At 34.7% G+C, this 20,570-nt stretch overlaps 1 protein-coding gene across 8 annotated transcripts in view; it reads left to right on the forward strand.

The window, feature by feature from the left end:
* ATP8A2 (ATPase phospholipid transporting 8A2) overlaps positions 1-20,570 on the forward strand; it is a 702,047-nt gene that overhangs the window by 532,190 nt on the left and 149,287 nt on the right. For all 8 annotated transcript variants that reach the window (XM_031960776.1, XM_031960775.1, XM_031960778.1 and 5 more), the window contains one exon: positions 1,452-1,530. In XM_031960776.1, the coding sequence (XP_031816636.1) occupies positions 1,452-1,530 (79 nt within the window). The remainder of the gene's footprint in view (positions 1-1,451; positions 1,531-20,570) is intronic.

Here is a 20,570-nt window from a genome sequence, read left to right on the forward strand (position 1 = left end):
CCATTTGTTGATTATTTAGGGTCTTTTCCCCTCCATATTACCTCTTAGAAACTTGAGCCTTGTTTTATTGCAGATCTCCTCTGTGACTTCATTTGTGTAATGAATTCCTAGTGTAAAAAGTCCTTCCTACCCCTCCCCCCAGTGCAGATCAGCAACTTATCTGTAACCTAAAGAGTTGCCTGATGAACTGACATATTAAGCAATTGGTCCTTGGTCACACAGCAGAAATAGGATCTCAGGTTATCAAAATCAATGAAACATCTATTAAGCACTTACTGTGTGTTCAAATTTTAGGGATACAAAGAAAAAGCAAAAATAAAGTCCTTGTGGGAGACAGCATATATATACAAAACAAATAATTTACTACTCCAGAGCAGATGGAGATGCCCTCAGAGGGCATGAAACTAAGAGCTGAGACTGGAAGGACTAGATCTTTCTGGATGCAAGGCCTGCTGCCTCTCCTGAGTCCTTGCATATTCCCAAAGGATTATTATAATCATGTGGTAAGGAAAAATATTTTCTTTGCCACCCCAGAGACCTATACATGCAAGTGATATTACCATACTCTGGCATATTGCTGTTAGTTTTTCCCCTCACAAACATTAGAAAGTATAGAAGTTCTCTTCAGGATTCTTAGTTTCCAAATACCAGCCTTTAAAAAAACAAAGCCAAGAAGAGAATATATAAGATGTGTATCTGTAAGACTCACTTTGCTCAGTACAGTTGACTAAATCATTTAAACTTGCCTATTTTAAACATGTCTCTGTGGTGGATTTTTAAAATAACACTAATACACTCTAGTTTTTCTGTCATCTCTGTGGTTAGAAAAAATGATTGAGATACATTAATGAAGTTATAATGTATTTTCTTTCTATGTTTTGGAAAATAATCTGACTTTCCAGTTCCATTGTTTGACTAATCTCTGAAGTCATAAATATTGAAATTCATTTTCAAAGATGTATGCATTTATTGTTGAAAATAAGAAATGTTCTAATTATTTTTAGCTGAGCAGTTCTCAAATTTTAAGAAATAAAAAGAAGGATATGCTTTATAAAGTTGTAAGAAAATGCAAAATAGAGCATTTAAAGAAATAACTTAGTAGGGAGATGAGTTTTTTTCTTTTTAAAAGAGGTTTAAAAAACCAAACTTTTACTGTCACTGAGTAATTGAAGTAAGTCTGAGCACAGCAAACTAGTAAGAATTGGACTGGCTATTAACGCTTCAAGCTTATGTGTATATTTTTAAAGTAAAATCGTGTTATCCTGCAGTAGCAGTTATTTGATTTTTAAAGGTAAATGAGCAAATGTAGAAAACTTTGAAGTATAATATTCTGGCTTTGGAAAATTGTGACATGCTGCCAGTAAACTTCACAATGAGGCATTTGTTGAGAGTTAGACAGAGGTCAAGAGTTTGGGGCAGCCTCCTGACACCGTTGGTTTGTTTTCCCTTAGGTTTTCTGGGGTCACTGCATCAACGCCTTGATCCACTCCATCATTCTCTTCTGGGGTCCAATGAAAGTACTGGAGCATGGTAATGGCTTCATTATTTCAAATGTCAGCAAGTAGCATTTCAGTCTTACTGGTGCCAATGTGTTTGCCATTTTTTTCCTTTTTCTACAGAAACGGAAGGTGCAACAAATTCGGGGGGAGATGGGGTGGGGAATACTTCCCTTAAATCTAATGATGATAGGCAGTCCTCTGGCTTATAACTTCCAGGCTCAGACATTTATCAGCTCTGACCTTCAAAAGTAGCTCTCGTTATGTCTGATATGGATTTGAAGTACAAAGTGTGAAAGACACCTAATCTTTAATAAATACTTGACTCACAAAGCTGGATGGAAGGCACAGTTCTATTATGAAATGAGTTTAAAGATTTTTCCCTTTCCCAAACAAGGCATATATTCCAATTCCCATAGTAGCTCTCAAGTCCTAGTGTACTCTCTGACCAAGCACTTCTCCACCCCCAGCAAATAACATTTCAAATTGAATTCTGGATGAAGATCAATTCACCACGTTGACTTTAGTCTGTTCTCACTGGAGCTAAAAGGTGGGAGTTGAGGAAGTGTATTATTTGTATGTTTTTTGAACTTCTTGACCTGTCCAAAATGTAGCCCAAAATAATGCCCTCTTAAAAAAAAAGACAGAGGTCTTTAGTCTCAACAGATGAAAGAGTATACTAGAGTATACTATTCACCCCCCTCAAATAGTATTAATCCCCCTGGGAAAAATTATTCCAAGTCTTGACTAGACAAGGCCTTTTATTGTCCAAGGAACCAAAGAATATAAAGTTTCCATCCTTCATTGTGTTTCTGTGTAAAAGCTTTTTCAGCTTCAAACAGAAATGATTAATTCTTCCTGAGATATTTTTTAACCCATTAAGTACTTAAGGATGTTGAATTTGCATGCCTTGCCAAGTCACTGTGCAAGCTGACTATCCCTGTGTATAACATTAGGCCCACTTTCCCTTTCAGATGATTAAATAGCATAACAATGGATCTGAACATCCTTAAGCCATGAAGCAATGTAGAGTTTTAGGAGTCATTTTCTGCCAATAAATAATTAAATAAATAAAGGTCAAAGACTTTATTAAAGTCAACCAATGAATTCTTAAATCAAGTTAAAATTATTTTTGATTTTTGAGGACTTAAAGTGTAATTTTTATTTCAAAAGAATTGACATCTTTAGTGACAAAAAGAATCACAAAACAGTAGCGAATAGAACCTGAAAAAGTATTAAATTGTCCTTCTTGTTTCTGAACCCAGACTAAAAATTTTATAGACTAATAGGAAAACTATAGTAGTTACATGCTGAATTCGTTTGCAGGACCCTTTTAGTTACATTGCATGATGTGTTCCTACCTCCTTCAAAGTCCTGCCACTTAGAAACTCTAACTATAGGTAACTAACAAAAAGATCAGTTGTCTGGGCTTGCTTGGAGGGACAGATCCAACCCTGTGTTAACATTTGATTGTTGAAGCTCTCTCCCTTTAGTCATAACAGATTGGATGACTTTTGGTAAATCACTTAACTTCATGTTTTCAAGTTCTCCATGTAAGTCATCTAAACGGAAAATTTTCAGAAACCAACATAATGTTGGCAGCAATGACATTCTGCCTAGAGATGGAGCCCATCTGCATCTCTCCATTTGAACCTTAGTTATGCTACTGGCGTGAAAGGGAACATACTGGAACTGGAACTTAACCAGAGCAGCCTTTATCTCTCCCTCTCCCCAAAGACTTGAAAATGGCAACCAGCCATATGAATGATTTTTCCAAGTTTTTGTCACCTTCCTCCTCATCTAACCATATTTATTAATACATCAGTGTATCTTTGCCAAATGGGGAAGAGGAGAACAATTTTCCTTTTTAAGGAAATGTGAAGAATAATCAGTGATGCAAATGTAGAAACTGAGGCTGAAAGAGTTTAAGTGGCTTGTCTGCTTGCCCAGCTAGTATGTATGTGAGGTAGCATTCAGACTCAGGTCTCCCTGACTACTAACTAGCTACCCCATTATCTTTTTCCCACCCAGGAAGCATGGGTCTTGAAGAAAAGAAGGCACACCTTTGCCTTCATTCATTGATACTTCTATTTCCCAGAATCCTTAGATTTCTTCAAAGCACAACTGGGGAGCTGTCTCCTATATTTTATCTCCTTCATCATCTACCTCACCACCACCTCTAAGTGCCAGTGCTCTCTCATCTTGAAATTACTTTGCATATTTTAATTATTTGGGCTTTTTTTCCTGTATTCTCTTCAAGTTAATGTAAATTTCTTGAGAGAAAGAACTGTTGTATTTTTTATCATTTATCTTTATGTGGCTTACCCAGAGCTGGGACTCAAATGCAAGTCCTTTCATTCTAAACTCAGTACTTTCAGTAAAATATTATTGATAACTGATTTGAAGTCCACATAGAAAATTGTTCTCCACTTCAATAATACCACTATGACTACTATCATTATGATCCTTATAATTATCAATTTTGGGTCATTTCTGTGGTCCCAGTAAAAACATGCTGATAAAGATGACAGAAAGCTTGCAAGATGATTAATAATACATAGGTAAAAATAAATAGGCAGCTAGGTGACACAGTGGATAAGACTGCTGGGTCTAGAGGACCTAAGTTTAAATCTGGACTTAGATATTTGCTATGTAACCCTGAGCAAGTCATTTAATTCTGCCTCAGTTTCTCCATCTGTAAAATGAGCTGGAGAGAGAAATTGCAAACCACTTCAGTGTTTTTGCCAAGAAAATATTAAATGGGAATCACAAACTTGGACATGATTAAAAAACTCAAAATAACAACAAAAAAAATTACCTCAAAGATGATAACTGAAACTCTAGAGCAGGGGTCCTCAAACTTTTTAAATAGGGGGCCAGTTCACTATCCCTCAGACTGTTGGAGGGCCGGACTGTAGTAAAAACTAAAACTTTTATTTTTGTGGGCCTTTAAATAAAGAAACTTCATAGCCTTGGGTGAGGCGGATAAACGTCCTCAGCTGTTGCATCTGGCCCACGGGCCATAGTTTGAGGACCCCTGCTCTAGAGTCTCTGCCAAACTAGAAAGTAGTGAGATCAGATACATTATTATTAGCTTAAATGCTTCTGAGTTATATGTAAATTCCCAGAAAAACAATTTTCCATTTTCCTCTTACCCTTCCTTAACAGAAGACATCGAACTACCAAAAATTAATTCCAGGGTCCATGTAGGTATGATCCAATTACAGATTCATGTACTTTTTAAAAAGTGTTCATAGCTTTTACTACTAAAGAAAATAAGAAAATGTTATATTGGCTAAAAAATTAAAAAGATATACCAAAAAGCCCCAAGTGTGATAAAGTATAATTTGTCATTTCAATAATTATTAAACACTCCAGAGTAACATAACACTTATACCATAATTTAATGGCTATTTTTTTCACTTTTTACATTTTCTTTTTCTTTTTAAAAATTTTTTTATATTTATTTGTTTGTTTTTTCAAAACTAAATACAAAATAAATCAAGACAGAAAAAGGGAAATTACAAAAATTGTCTGTCATGTGCTTAGCAGAACATCAGGGAGAATTCAAAATATGTAACAATAAATTTCCATTTCAAGAAATATAATAATAGAAGACATTATATTTATGAATGTCCATCTTTTCTTTTTTTTTTAGATGATCAATAAACCCATTTATTGTTTGGAAACTATTAATACATAAACTTTTTTCCCTAGGGCTGACAAGGTAGATCCAGGAAACATTCAAATAGGACAATCAACAAGGGTCCCATGGGAAGGATGATCTTTTTTTTTTTTTTTATAGTAACTTTTTATTGTTATTGTTATTGCCAGGGTAATTTTTTTTACAACATTATCCCTTGCACTCACTTCTGTTCCAATTTTTCCCTCCTACCCTCCACCCCCTCCCCTAGATGGCAAGCAGTCCTATATATGTTGAATATGTCCTAGTATATCCTAGATACAATGTTTGTGTGCAGATCCAAACAGTTTTCTTGTTGCACAGGGAGAATTGTATTCAGAAAGTAGAAATAACCCGGGAAGAAAAACAAAAATGCAAACAGTTACTTCATTTCCCAGTGTTTTTTCTTTGGGTGTAACTGCTTCTGTCCATCATTGATCAATTGAAACTGAATTAGGTCTCTTTGTCAAAAATCCACTTCCATCAGATTACATCTTCATTTACAGTATCGTTGCTGGCGGTATATAATGATCTCTTGGTTCTGCTCATTTCATAGCATCAGTTCATGTAATTCTCTCAAGCTTCTCTGTATTCATCTTGCTGGTTATTTCTTACACAACAATAATATTCCATAACATTCATATACCACAATTTACCCAACCATTCTCCAATTGTTGGGCATCCACTCAGTTTCCAGCTTCTAGCCACTACAAACAGGGCTGCCACAAACATTTTGGCACATACTGGTCCCTTTCCCTTCTTTAGTATCTCCTTGGGGTATAAGGCCAGTAGAAACACTGCTGGATCAAAGGGTATGCACAGTTTGATAACTTTTGGGCATAATTCCAGATTGCTCTCCAGAATGGTTGGATTCGTTCACAGCTCCACCAACAATGTATCCAGTGTCCCAGTTTTCCCATCCCTCAACACTCATCATTATTTTTCCTATCATCTTAGCCAATCTGACAGGGTGTGTGGTGTATCTCAGAGTTGTCTTAATTTGCATTTCTCTGGATTAATAATGATTTTGGAACACTCTTTCATATAAGTGGTAATGATTTCAATTTCATCATCTGAAAATTGTCTGTTCATATCCTTTGACCATTTATCAATTGGAGAATGGCTTGGTTTCTTATAAATTAAGTCAGCTCTCTATATATTTTGGAAATGGGCCTTTATCAGAACCTTTAACTGTGAAGATGTTTTCCCAGTTGTTGCTTCCCTTAATCTTGTTTACATTAGTTTTGTTTTGTACAGAAGCTTTTAATTTGATGTAATCAAAATTTTTCTATTTTGTGATCAATATGGTCTCTAGTTCGTCTTTAGTCACAAATTTCTTCCTCTTCCACAAGTCTGAGATAAACTATCCTATGTTCCTCAATTTGTTTATAATCTCGTTCTTTATGTCTAAATCATGGACCCATTTGATTTCTTATCTTGGAATACGGTGTTACGTGTGGGTCCATGCCTAATTTCTGCCTTACTAATTTCCAGTTATCCCAGCAGTTTTTGTCAAATAATGAATTCTTATCCCAAAGTTAGAATATTTGGGTTTATCAAACACTAGATTGCTATAGTTGACTATTCTGTCTTGTGAACCTAACCTGTTCCACTGATCCACTAATCTATTTCTTAGCCAATACCAAATGGTTTTGGTGACTGCTGCTTTATAATATAGTTTTAGATCAGGAAGCTAGGCCACCTTCATTTGATTTTTTTTTCATTAATTCTTTTGAGATTCTTTGACCTTTTATTATTCCATATGAATTTTGTTGTTATTTTTTCTAGATCATTAAAATATTTTCTTGGAAGTCTGATTGGTATAGCACTAAATAAATAGATTAGTTTAGGGAGTATTGTCAACTTTATTATATTCGCTCAGCAATATAAGAGAACTTAATATTTTTCCAATTATTTAAGTCTGACTTTATTTGTGTGGAAAGTTTTTTGTAATTTTGCTCATATAATTCCTGACTTTCCTTTGGTAGATAGATTCCCAAATATTTTATGCCCAAAGTTATTTTGAATGGAATTTCTCTTTGTATCTCTTGCTGTTGGATTTTATTGGTGATGTATAAAAATTCTGAGAATTTATGGGGATTTATTTTGTATCCTGCAACTTTGCTAAAGTTATGAATTATTTCTAATAGCTTTTTAGTAGAATCTCTAGGGTTCCCTAGGTATACCATCATATCATCTGCAAAGAGTGATAGTTTGGTTTCCTCACTGCCTATTCTGATTCCTTTAATCTCTTTCTCGATTCTTATTGCCGAGGCTAGTGTTTCTAATACTATATTGAATAATAATGGTGACAGTGGGCAACCTTGCTTCACTCCAGATCTTACTGGGAAAGATTCCAGTTTTTCCCATTGCATATGATGTACTGATGGTTTAAATATATGCTCCTGACTATTTTAAGAAAAAGTCCATTTATTCCTATACTCCAAGTGTTTTTTATTAGGAATGGATGTTGGTTTTATCAAATGCTTTTTCTGCATCTATTGGAGATGATCATATGGTTTTGTTAGTTTGTTATTATATGTCAATTATGCTAATAGTTTTCTAATATTGAACCAGCCCTGCATTTAAGGTATAATCCTACTTGATCATAGTGTATTATCCTTGGATGATTTTCGTAATCTTTTTTGCTAATATTTTATTTAAGATTTTACTCGATTTCATTAGAGAGATTGGTCTATAATTTTCTTTCTCTGTTTCAGATACCTGGTTTAGGTATCATTACCATGTCTGTGTAAGTAAGGGTTTGTAGGACTCCTTCAGTTCCTATTTTCCAAATGGTTTATATAGCATTGGGTTAATTGTTCTTTAAATGTTTGGTAATTCACATTAAATCCATCTGGTCCTGGGTTTTTCTTGGGAGTTGTTATAACTTCTATTTTCTTTTTCTAAGTGGGACTGTTTTAGGATATTTACTTCTTCTCTATTAATCTGGCAAGCTATTTTTTGAAGGTATTCTTCCATTTCTTAAGTCGTCGTTTGCCATAAAGTTGGGCAAATAATTCCTATTATTGCTCTAATTTTCCTCTTCATCAGTGGCGAGTTCTCCCTTTTCATTTTAAGACTAACAATTTTGATTTTCCTCTTTCCTTTTTTTCGATTTACTAGGGTTTTCTATTTTGTTGGTTTTTCATAGAACCAACTCTTAGTTTTATTAATTAATTCAATAGTTTTTTACTTTCAATTTTATTGATCTCTCCTTTATTTTAGAATTTCAAGTTTAGTGTTTGACTGGGGTTTTAATTTGTTCCTTTTCTTAGCATTTTTTAGTTGTAAGCCCAATTCTTTGACCTTTCGTTCTCTACTTTATGCAAGTAAGCCTCTGAGATATGAATTTCCCCTTATTACCTTGCTCATCCACACATTTTGATATGATGTCTCATTATTGTCATTTTCTTGGGTGAAGTTATTAATTATGTCTATGATTTGCTGTTTCACCCAATCATTCTTTAGTATATTTATTTAGTTTATTTATTCAAAACTAAATACAAAATAAATCAAGACAGAAAAAGGGAAATTACAAAAATTGTCTGTCATGTGCCTAGCAGAACATCAGGGAGAATTCAAAATATGTAACAATAAATTTCCATTTCAAGAAATATAATAATAGAAGACATCATATTTATGAATGTCCATCTTTTCTTTGGTTCCTTGTAGATTATTCTTTTGTTCTCTGCTGTATACTTTTTATTTTATTCTCTTTTTCCCCTTCCATCTCTTCCACCTCCCACAAGCAAGCATGGACATATATATTATTCACTGAATATATTATTCCATATCACTGTAGAAGTAGCCCCTCCCACATTCATATACACACACACATCTACATGAATACATACAAACACACACATACATATGCATTTACACATACATAGGCATGCATCTAAAATATTAATATAGCTGACATATGAGGTTGATTTCTCTCTTAATGGAATCTTTAAGTCTGACTTATGTCTGAGACCAGTGATTACTAGCCCTGCTTGTTTTATTCTAATAACTTTTACTACTGATCCTTGTGTTGTGTTTGTATATATAACTCTTATTTCCTATCTCTGCTAACTTTTCTATTTTAGTTCTGTTCCTTGATTTGCCTTGCCATTACTTAACTTCTCCTACCGATGGATCCTTCTCTTTCCCTCTTTCTTTATCCCATGGCCATTAATCTACCCACCTTATACCACTCCCATTAATCTAAACATCCTTCTTTTACCTCACTTATTCTATGCCACCCTTTTCCTCCCTCTTTATTCCTTTCCCACCAATCTACACAACTTGTCCCACTACTGTGTGTGTGGGGGTGGTATTCTCTATTTAATGCCCTAATGTGAGTAGGTTTTTAGAACTACCACCACTTTCCCTATCTAATGCTTCTGTCTTCGTACTTTCTCTGCACCTCATTTGTACAGCATAATTTCTATTTTTACCTTTTCACAGACAGCTTTATGTTTTAGAGGCATATCATATTCAGCTCTGCCCATATCTTTCTTTTGGACTATCCAATTACTAATATCAATTTTAAACATATGGTTTATAATTTCACATCTAAAATATAAACAGTTTATCCCTGTCCTTTGAAATTAGTCTTTGCTGTTGACTCTTATATGTTAAATTTTCTGTTGAGTTCAAGTTTGGTTGAGACAAAATCCTGAAAATCTGAGAGTACATTGAATATCCATTTTTTTTTTGTTCAGGATTATGCTTAATTTTGCTGATATGATACTTCTGGATACAGGCCTAGTTCTTTTGGTTGTCAATATATGTTATTTCCAGGACCTGCGGTCTTTTATTATAGCTGCTGATAAATCCTATACAATTCTAATTGTACTCCAGCATATTTGAATTGGTTTTTTGTTTGTTTCTTGTAAAGTTTTCTCTTCGATCTGGGGGGGTGTGGGAGTGTTAAAATTTATCAATAATGTTTCTATGTATTTTCCTTGTAGGATCTCTTTGAGGTGGTGATTGGTGGATTTGTTCTATTTCTACTTTCCTCTCATGTTCTATCACTTCAGGACATTTAATTTGATTATTTCTCATATTATTGAGTCATAGTTCTTTTTTTTTTTGGTCACAGCTTTTAGGTAGTCTAATTATTCTTATGTTTTCTCTTCTTGATCTATTCCCCAGATCCATTATTTTTCTTATAAGACATTTTAGATTTTCATCTATGTTTTCATTCTTTATATTTTGTTTGTTATTTCTTGGTGGTCTCTTATAGTTTCACTGGATTTCCCTTGCCTAATTCTAATTTTCAAAGAATTATTTTTTTCTTTAAGACTCTGAATCTCTTTTTCTAGTTGGTTAACTTTTTTTTCATAATCTTATTTTTCTTGGATGCTTCTTTTTTTTTTTTTCAATTTTTCCTCAGAGTTTCTCATTTGATTTGTAAAGTCTTTTCTGAGTTCTTCTATAAATTCTCTCTGGGCAGGGAGCCATCTAACATTATTCTTTGGGGTAGAAACTTTTTTCTACTTCAATGTCCTTTTCTGAAGATGAACCCCAGTCTTCCCCATTCCCGTAGTAAGTTTCTGTGCTTGTATTCTTTCTCCTTTGCCTGCTCATTTTTAAAAAATGAGAACTTGTTAGTGTAGCCACCTCTGATTGTGGGGTGGGGGGACGATGCTTCTAGTTTCCCTTCAGCTCTCCTTTCTGACCAGGAGCCCCAACCAAGAGCTCCCCTTCCTGCAGGTGCCCACAGCCAGCAACATCCCTGCCCCACTGCTTTTGCACTCACTGGTGCTGGCTCCTTGTCCCCCAGGGCCACTTCTCTGCAGGCCAGCTGAGCCTGGGCAGCCCAGACTCTTCACACTGTTCAAGAGGTGAAAGCTGCTGTGGTCCCCACTAAGGCTCCAGCCAAACCTGGCTGGCCCCAGGGGACCCCACTTGGTGTTTCTGTGGAGCTAGTCTGGAAGCACTTGTATCTCACACTGGTTACATGCAATTTTGGAGTCTTTCTTCAGGGCTTCCCTGTTGTGCCCTAGTCTTATTTATTTTTCACTAGTGTGTGCTTTTATTTTGTTTGTGAGGGAAATTTGGAGAGCTTGGAATTTTCTGACCTATTCCAGCATCTGTCCAGAATACTCTCCCGGAAGGGCTTTTATTGATGTCCCAAAGCCCCTCTGTGTGCTCTTGTGGCTTGGTCATGTCATTTTTCAAGGACCCAGTTGGAAGCTGAGCCTGTGATGCTATACTAGGCTATGCCTAGCCCTAAGTCAAATTATCATCTGTACCCAATAGAATCATGTATGGCTTCCAAAGTAAGGAGAGAAGTAGTCCATAATATCTTTTTTAAACCCTCGATGTATATGAATATCAAGCTCTATAGCTATACACATACACATACAAAATAGCTTTTCCACCTCATAGATTTTTTTCTTAATTATATGTCATTTAGACTTTTGTTTACAAGTTTTAATTAATGACTAATAAAGATAAAGACTGGAAGCTTTAAAACTTGAGTTTAGAGGTAAAATTGAGCCAATAGAGAAGACTGATATTTTAAAATATCTTGATCTACATCAGGCAAGACAAAATAAATGTAAAGCTATTAAGGAGGGTAACTTTGTGGATAAAAGACCAGGCCTGAAGTCAGGGAGACCTGAGTTCAAATATAGCCCCAGATACTAGTTCTGTGACTCTAGAATGACATTTAACCTGTTTGTCTCAGCTTCCTCATAAGTAAAATGGGGATAATAATAACTAATGTTTATATAGTATCTGCTATGTGGTAGTAACTGTTCTAAGTGCTTTACAAATACTCTTAAATTGGTGGTATTATTATTATTTCCATTATGCAGATGAAGAAACAGAGAAAATCATATTAAATTATTTGTTCAATATCACCCACCTCCTGAGGGTGTTATAAGAGATAAAAAGAAATAATAATTGTAAAGAACATAGCAGCCTGGCACAAAGTAAGAACTATGTAAATGTTAGATACTATTAGTTATTATTGTTAAGGAGAAAGTTGTGCCTGAATTATTAATATGTGGAATTCTAAAATACAAGCTCATTGAATTCAAACTCTCAAAGTTAAAGCAATTAGCTCCATTCAGGAGCCATCAATGTAAACCTTCTCAACTTTAACATTAACCATAAATTTGACAACAGTAATCTTCCAACTAGTCTATTTTCAATGGCTCCTATGAACCAGGTATCACAATGGATGGAAGGTATAAATACAATGAGTAAAACAATCCCTACTTGCAAATATTCCAATAGAGGAGACAAGTACATATGTAAATATATGCAGAATAATGATCAAGACAAAGAATTTAAATAAAAGATAATTTTGAAAGGAGGACATTACTATTCACAGGAAACAAGAAGAGCTTCTTGGAGAAAGCAATGTTTGAGGTATGTCTGGAAGGAAGAGGAGGATTTATACTACACAAGTGAAAAGGAAATTTATTTCCTGGGATAGGGGATGGCCCAAAGAAAAGAATGGAAAAGTCCTCCAGGAAGGAACTCCATCAATAATAAATCAGCAAAGGAGAGTTCAATAAATGCAAGGGCAACTGCTAGGATAAGGATAATGATAGCGGCAGTAGCAATAACATTTTTATGGTGCTTACTGGGTGCCAATCACTAGACTATGTGCTTTATCATTACTATCTCATTTTATCCTCACAGTAACCCTGGAGGTAAACTGCAGCAGAAGAGGGCAAAGTGACTTGTGCCGGGCCACATCCCTAATGTTTGAGGTCACATTTGAATTAGGAGCTCTGGCTCCAGACCTGGTGCTCCATGCATCGTGGCACCTGCTAACAGCTGTAGGGGCAATCCAAGAACCCCTCATTAGCCCCAGAAATTACAGAAAGACTCCCTTAAGAAACTCTGGCTAGGTGATCAAAGCAGATTATGCAAGGAAGTAATAAAAAATGAACACCATACTACTTTTGATTCTTAAAACTGGCACCTACTCAACATCTAGAAATATTCAATCAAATGGCTTGAGTTATATTTCAGAAGCCTGATATCCTTCATAAACAGATGACAGACCTCCATCATAAACAGTTGACAAACCCCCTACTAGAGATACAGATATTCAGTACTCTTAGAAATTCAGCAAATAAACTGTACTGAAACTAGACCATTATAATTACTGTCACTTACAGGACATAATCTTGATCCACAAAAATTTAAGAATAATTTTTAAAATAAATATTAGTATTTATAGCCCCATCATGTAGCACAGTGTCCGATAGTAGATACTTAATACATGCTTCTAATTTGATGATCTCCTATCTACATGGAATGAAAAGCTTTCAGAATAGAGACCTAGCAGAAGAATCCAAAACCATGTTGGAAAACGATAACCACCTAAAAATGCTTTCAGTGAGCTTATACTCCAATGGTAAGCTTATGCTTTGTTACTTTTATTCAATCATAAAAATAAACCATTTTATATGACTGCAAAATAACCCATAAATATTAAATATAAAAGATTACGGGCATATGTTTAACATATATTGGATTACTTGCAGTCTAGAAGAGGAAGTGAAGAGAAGGGAGGGAGAAAAATTTGGAACACAAGATTTTGCAAGGGTGAATGTTGAAAACTATCTTTACATATATTTTGAAAATAAAAAGCTATTTTTAAAAATACAGAATAACAGGATTATTTCTCTCATCTCCATTGAACAAGACAAGAATAAGATAACACTATAATTATAATAATGTTAGAATTTTGAGTTACACAGCACTTTAAGTATATTTTTAATTGACCTCGAAACGATTCCATGAGGTAGATAATCAAAAATTTTGAGTAATCATTTCTTTTTTAAAGATGAGGTACAAAAAAAATTCTAAGTACCTTATCCCCAAATCCCACAGCTATTTAATAGTATATAGCCAGGATATGAATTCTGGTCTCCTCATTACATATCTCATGCTTTTTACATCACATTTTAATCTTTAAAAGCCTTCTTCAGGCAATCAACATTACTGATCAAATATATGTTGTTGTTCAGTCATTTCAATTCTGTCTAGTTCTTTCTGACTCTATTTGGGATTTTCTTGGTAAAAATGACTGGGATTATTTGCTGTTTCCTCCTTCAGTTCATTTTACAGATGGGGAAACTGAAGCCAACAGGGTTAACTGACTTGCCCTGGTCACACAGCTAGTAAGTGTTTGTGGCCAGATTTGATCTCATAAGGATGAGTCTTCCTGACTAGACTAACCATCCTATCCACTGTACCACCTATGTGCCCCCAAATGGATTTTATTTGTAAATATAATAATATATATGTATGCTTACAAATAAAATCCATTTGATTTGATAATAACTATTGCAAATTAAGATTATGCCAAAAGTAAGGTGCATTGAAACAACACAAATTGGGGAACTAGAAGTTCCCAGACAGGAATAGGGACAAGCTGCTAAGTTATCTGGCTAGAAAGAACACAGCAGTGACGAGACTTCATATTACACTGCGGCTCAGCATTTCCTGTGAGAATCCATAGTCTCAGCAGGGTGGCCTCTGACTCCCCCAGGATCATACAAGCAGTCAGCACGGCTCAGGGGTAGACCTGGGACCCAGACCTTCCTCCTCTTATTCCAGCGCTCTGGCCCACCACTATTCCTTTTTGTTCTTGCTTGCCTTGCCCTGTCACCCCCTATCCAAACACAGCTAAATCTAGAACTCTGGAGTCAAAGTGGAGAAAGCGCCTAAACCCTGGGCAAACCCAAAGCTTTTTATGCTGATGCGGGTTGTGTCATTACCAGAGAAATATATCAGCAATCTTGGGAAGTAAGAATCTTCAGGACCCCCTACAACTGCTTACTATATTCTACTTGTTAGAAGTACTGGGGTTAACAAATAACGCACATGTTGCCTTTTAGAACACTTCCTCCTCTCTGCTTTGTTAATATTGGGAGCTGCTTGATCTCCTTGAAAACTTCAAAATGTGTTTTTCATTCAGACAGTTCATTTACATCAGGCCCTCCACACAACCTCTCATCTACCCTTCCAGTGTGCACAGCCCACTCACATAATCTGTCAGCCATCCTTTGATTTGGAAAGTAAATTTGGTTTTAAATGCAAACCTCGGATGTAGCTTATCAACTTAGTTTTATCCATGGACTAACAATATTCATGTTTTCTACTTTGAGTCTAAATGAATTAACTGTTCCTTCTAGAATTGCAAAGTGGTTACTCACAAAAGAATACTAAATCAGCTTATATACCTATACATGCATGCACACATACATTAATATTTCTCTTGAAGTTTCCAAAAGAATCACTTTAAGCAGGAAAAAAATTTTTACCTGTAGAAATAGAGTTTTGACTTTAAATTTTTTCATTCATTCTTATAGGCCCATTATTTTAATAGAGAAAAGATAGCAGATAATACTCCATGAAATAATCCTACTGAAGATTTAGTGGGTTCCAGTAATATTGAGCTGCTGTTTGGCTTAGAAATATGCTACTTTACCTCAGTCCATAAGTTTTATCTTAAAATTTTGATGCATTGCTCTCTGGGTATATGTGTCATTGTGCAGATGGACTTTTCTTGTTGAAAGAGAATTGGACCATTCACTGTCTATAGTGTTACTTGAGCCCCTGTTTCTTGTCAAAATGAAATTGATGAAGTGTTCTACATTTGAATCCCAAAGGTCTCCATTATTTCATGTTAAGCTGAATCTGGATAGCAAAGAGCAGTCTGAAAAGTGTGGCTGCCAGAATCTGATTGATTAGTGCCACAATAATTTGCTGTATTTGCTTGGTATAAATAAATAAATAGCATGCAGTCAAAGGAAACCCAGTGGTCATGATTCACTTATTAAAAAACCCTTGCTCAAATTTCACACCTAAGGCTTTTTTCTAAACAAAAACAAAACAACAACAACTAAAAAAGATATTTTCTGTTGTACTAGAGGAAATGTTTTTTCAGGGATGCAAAACTGGCTTAAACAAAGAAAGAGTAGAAAGAAGAATAATCACGCATTTCTCTGGATGAAGAGAGAACAAAGCATTTGATAATTGTTGGCAAATATATTTTTGTTCTAGAAAAATCCAGACAGACACATGTAGCAAGATTTTTGTAAGGCCGAATTTGAATTAGGATAGCTGTTTTGCTAAGTAAATTAATTACCTCAGCAATTCCATACTTTCATTATTTAAAAAAAAAAAAAAAAGCTTCACACTTCCTGTCAAATGTAATGACTAACTAAGGCAACTTATTAGTACAGCAGATAGAGTGGTTGGCCTGGAGTCAGGAAGACCTGAGTTCAAATGTGACCTCAGACATATAACTGCTGTGAAGAAGTCATTTAACTTCTGTCTTCCTCAGTTTCTTCAACTGAAAATGGGGATAATGATGACATCTATTTCCCAGGGTTGGTATGAGAATTAAATAAGATACTGTGAAAGATTTTAACATAGTGCCTGACATACAATAGGGACTTAATAAATGCTTGTTGCCTTCCCTTTAAATATATTAATTTGGAGCACAAATTACTTGAACAAATTGGTCCTATGAAAAGAACCCTAAAACTTCACTTTAATTTTTAAGACAATGCTCACTGTCAAGGGTAAGTAGGACTTCTAGCTTCTATAAATGAAGAAAAGACTGAACTTCTTGAACTTCTTTATTTTGCGGTCTTAATCTAAATTGTTCACCTCAATTTTAACTTCTACCCTACCCTCCTATTACTAAAATTGCTATTAAGGAGAACAGTTGAGAATTTAATTTCATCTCTAAGATCTTTTCCAGCTCTAAATCCTTTTTTAAAACGATCTCTGGCCAGGTTTGCTAATAATAGGAAGATAGGAGTCAGGAGCCTGGATAATTCACAGACTTGGGCTCTTGGCTTCAGAAGAATTGAGAAGTAACTTTAAGAAGACGTGTAATGATTACAAAGTAAAAGAAAAAAAACCAGCCTTTTCCTGTCAATCTAGCATGCAATTATATTCCCAGGCACCCCCCTCAGATGCCTATGTGGTAGTCAGTCAGTAGAACATAAGAATCTTTGATCACTTTTAGCTTTCTCTGAGCCATGAAGAGGCATACAGGCCTGAAGCCAAGGGAGGAAGGGAATGTTGGAAGAAGAGGGAAGTATAGGCAGAATCTCCAGCAGCTGGGACACTTCCACAGCAGCTTCTCAAAAAAAAAAAAAAAAAAAAGGCTCTGGCAGCAGGGGAGTATTACAGAGGTCAAAACTATGGGAATTGAGAGTTGGTGAGACTTTAAATGACTCCCAGAGAAATGATCCCAGCAAATTGGATATCCTTGGCAATGTAGACACAGTCATTTACATATATAGACTGTCATTTTGATTCTGTTTTGCTATTTTTTTTACTAAAATGAATATAAACAATTTTACCTAAAATCAGCTGTCTTAATTATATTTATTGTATTAATATCATCTTATCATGTTAATATGATCATATTCCTCCTTTTTAAAAGACATCTCAGAAAAGTTATAGTTGTCCACAATAACTTTGTCTTTAAAAACAGAAATTTTCTCCAGGCAGATTAATAGTTTTAGGGAGTTTTTACTATTTAGTAGTAAAATACAGAAATAATTTGTTTTTAATTAACATTTACTAACAATTATGTGTTATAAAACTGGCACTTCTGGGTAGGCTGAAATATACTACTCATATAGTGGTATTGAAACACCACTAACTGCCTATGTACAGTTTTTTTCCTCCACAAATATTTTCAAAAGACCTTCAGTACACATCTGTCTGAGGACACACACCGGTTGTGCTCCATACTTTAGAGCATGGTGTGTCTCCTCTGAGTAGCCCTATTCACAAACCTGGGTGAGAGCCCTGACCTGGGTCATGCTCCGCTCCCCAGAGGTTGGACTCCATTTAGATCGTTTTTATCCTTAACTTCACATTGGCATTGTCTACCTTATCAACTAATCATCCTGGACTGTGTCTGTCATCTTTTTTCACTTTATTCTTTTCTTTTTTTTTTTTTCCTGAGGCAGTTGGGGTTAAGTGACTTGCCCAGAGTCACATCACTTTAAACAATTTTATTGAGATTCTGTAATGTGTATAAAGCATTTGCAGTCTATAGCATACTTTTATGAGTGCTAATTTCATTTCAGCTTCGCAATGATGCTTGTGCCATCTGGCTCTCAGGGTGATTGTGATATGAAATATCTTATAAAGGTTAAAGCACTAAATAAATGTGAGCTCTTATTATTCTGAGTCCTCTTATTGTGCTTCTTCATCCATATCAGGTTGACCTATCAAAGATAGATATAAATATTAAAACTATATATTGCAGAGGGCTGAAACTGTTGAGTTGCTGCACTGAGGTCAGGAGCTGAGCACTTGAGATTAACTACTGATTGGACAATACTCTATGGGCATATGCTTGGAAAATGACCCTTCCCACTATCCTGTGCTGGCTCGATGATTGGTGTAAACAGAGGATTGTAGGAGAGACTAGGGGGTGGAGTAAGACTAGTCAGGGTCACTTTTTGCAATGGTGGAGGAAGAAGGAGGTTGTGGAGATCCTACTTCCATCCCCTTCACTTCTACCCCTAAAGACCAAGAATAAAGACTAAGGACTTTTGCTTATCATGACTCTGGCTGATTCTAAGGTATCCTGGATGCTAGTGCAGTCATCACAATATATAACTTATACATGTTCTATTTTTAATTATATATGATAACAATATATACATATATTTTGCCTGGTAAGGCAAAACTGAGCCCAAAGTAAATAAGCATGATCTAAATGAGAATACATTTTCTTGTTGTAATGCTTAAACTTGAACAAAAGGGAGAATTTTTCTTAGTTAAGAACCCTAAGCTGAGACATATCAGTTTTAATATTTGTATCTTCTAGTCTGACACCATAGCATTTAGGAAGAAATACATACCATCTCGCATCCAAGATATCCACAAATGATGATAACTATAACACTGAATTATAAAATCTTGCTTATCTAGCCAACACTTTCATCATTCCCATAGTACAAGAAGGATAAAGAGCTCACCTGATCTTTTGGTTTATAAAACTTTATTTTTATAATATAATAAAATAATAAAATTAATTATTATATATTTATTAAAATATAATAAAATAATTAAATAAAGTTATTTATTTATTGGTAGTGGGTACATTAGAAATGTTAAATCTATTTCTTTAATATAGGAAGACAAGGACTGAAAAAAAACTTTTAATATTGATATTAAATAGCATTTAAAACTTTATACATCTCTTTTACTTTAAAATAAATTAATGTGTCTATGTGTATATACAGTATATACTGCACTAAGATATGCAGTTTTGAGCTATTTAAATTTAAGAGCTGAACTAAGACTTTTGTGATACCCTAAGTTTCATTATTGTTATTATTTTTATTTTAAGTTGTATTATTATTGTATTAAATATGTATTTATGTAATACATATTATATAAAATACATATGTATTATGTATGTAATACATATTATGTATTGTTACGTATGTATTGTGTATGTAATACGTAATATATATTACATATTAAAGCTATACTAAGATTTTTGAGACAACCTGTAGAGATACATATATACATATGTACTTACACACGCACACGCACACACACACACACACACACACACACACATATATGGTTTTTATTGGGCCTGTTTTGCCCATATGAGAATCTCCCAGGAAAGAGCTCCCTCTATAACTCACTTTTTAAAAATATATATAAATTCAATTCTATTTTAATTTCCAAATTTTCTGTCATCTCCCACCCATTGAGAAAATTAGAAGAATAAAACCTTTTGCAAATATATAGAGTCAAGCATAAAAGATTCCCACAATGACCACATCCCAAAACAATAAAAGAAAGAAAATAGGTTTTAATGTACATTCTGAGTTTATTATTTTTCTATCTGAAGGTGACTAGCATATTTCATTATTAGGTCTCTGGAATTGTAGAAAGGAGACCTTTGGGCACTGACAAGATAAAATGGCCTGTCCCAGGTCACACTGCCCATATCTTTCAGAGAAGGACTTGAGCTGTGGTCTTTCTGTCTCTTCAGGTAGTTCTTTAGCTATGATAATACTCTACCTCTCCAAGTGTATGTTGAAAATTTAATATTTGAAAGAAATACATGTTATCAATAGAATCTTCAACAGTGAAATAAATGTCCCCATCTTCAACCTTATTTCCTTTTCTTGTGCAGATTATGCTATTTTCCAGCTATTTAACTATGATTTATTTATATCATATGGTGCCAGGGTGAAAACAAAAGACTATTTGAACCAGGTTTTATACTACCATTTGACATTAGAATTTAAGGTTTAGCTATTAATGAAAACTAAATGGTTTGGGGAATTTTTTAAGTGATACAAAAAAGATAACTAAGCCTTGCAGTTCTACAACCATCCTAAATGTGGATTTCATAGCTTCTGAGT

The sequence above is a fragment of the Sarcophilus harrisii genome, chromosome 3 (assembly GCF_902635505.1).
Source record: "Sarcophilus harrisii chromosome 3, mSarHar1.11, whole genome shotgun sequence".
In the NCBI taxonomy this organism is placed as follows: Eukaryota; Metazoa; Chordata; class Mammalia; order Dasyuromorphia; family Dasyuridae; genus Sarcophilus; species Sarcophilus harrisii.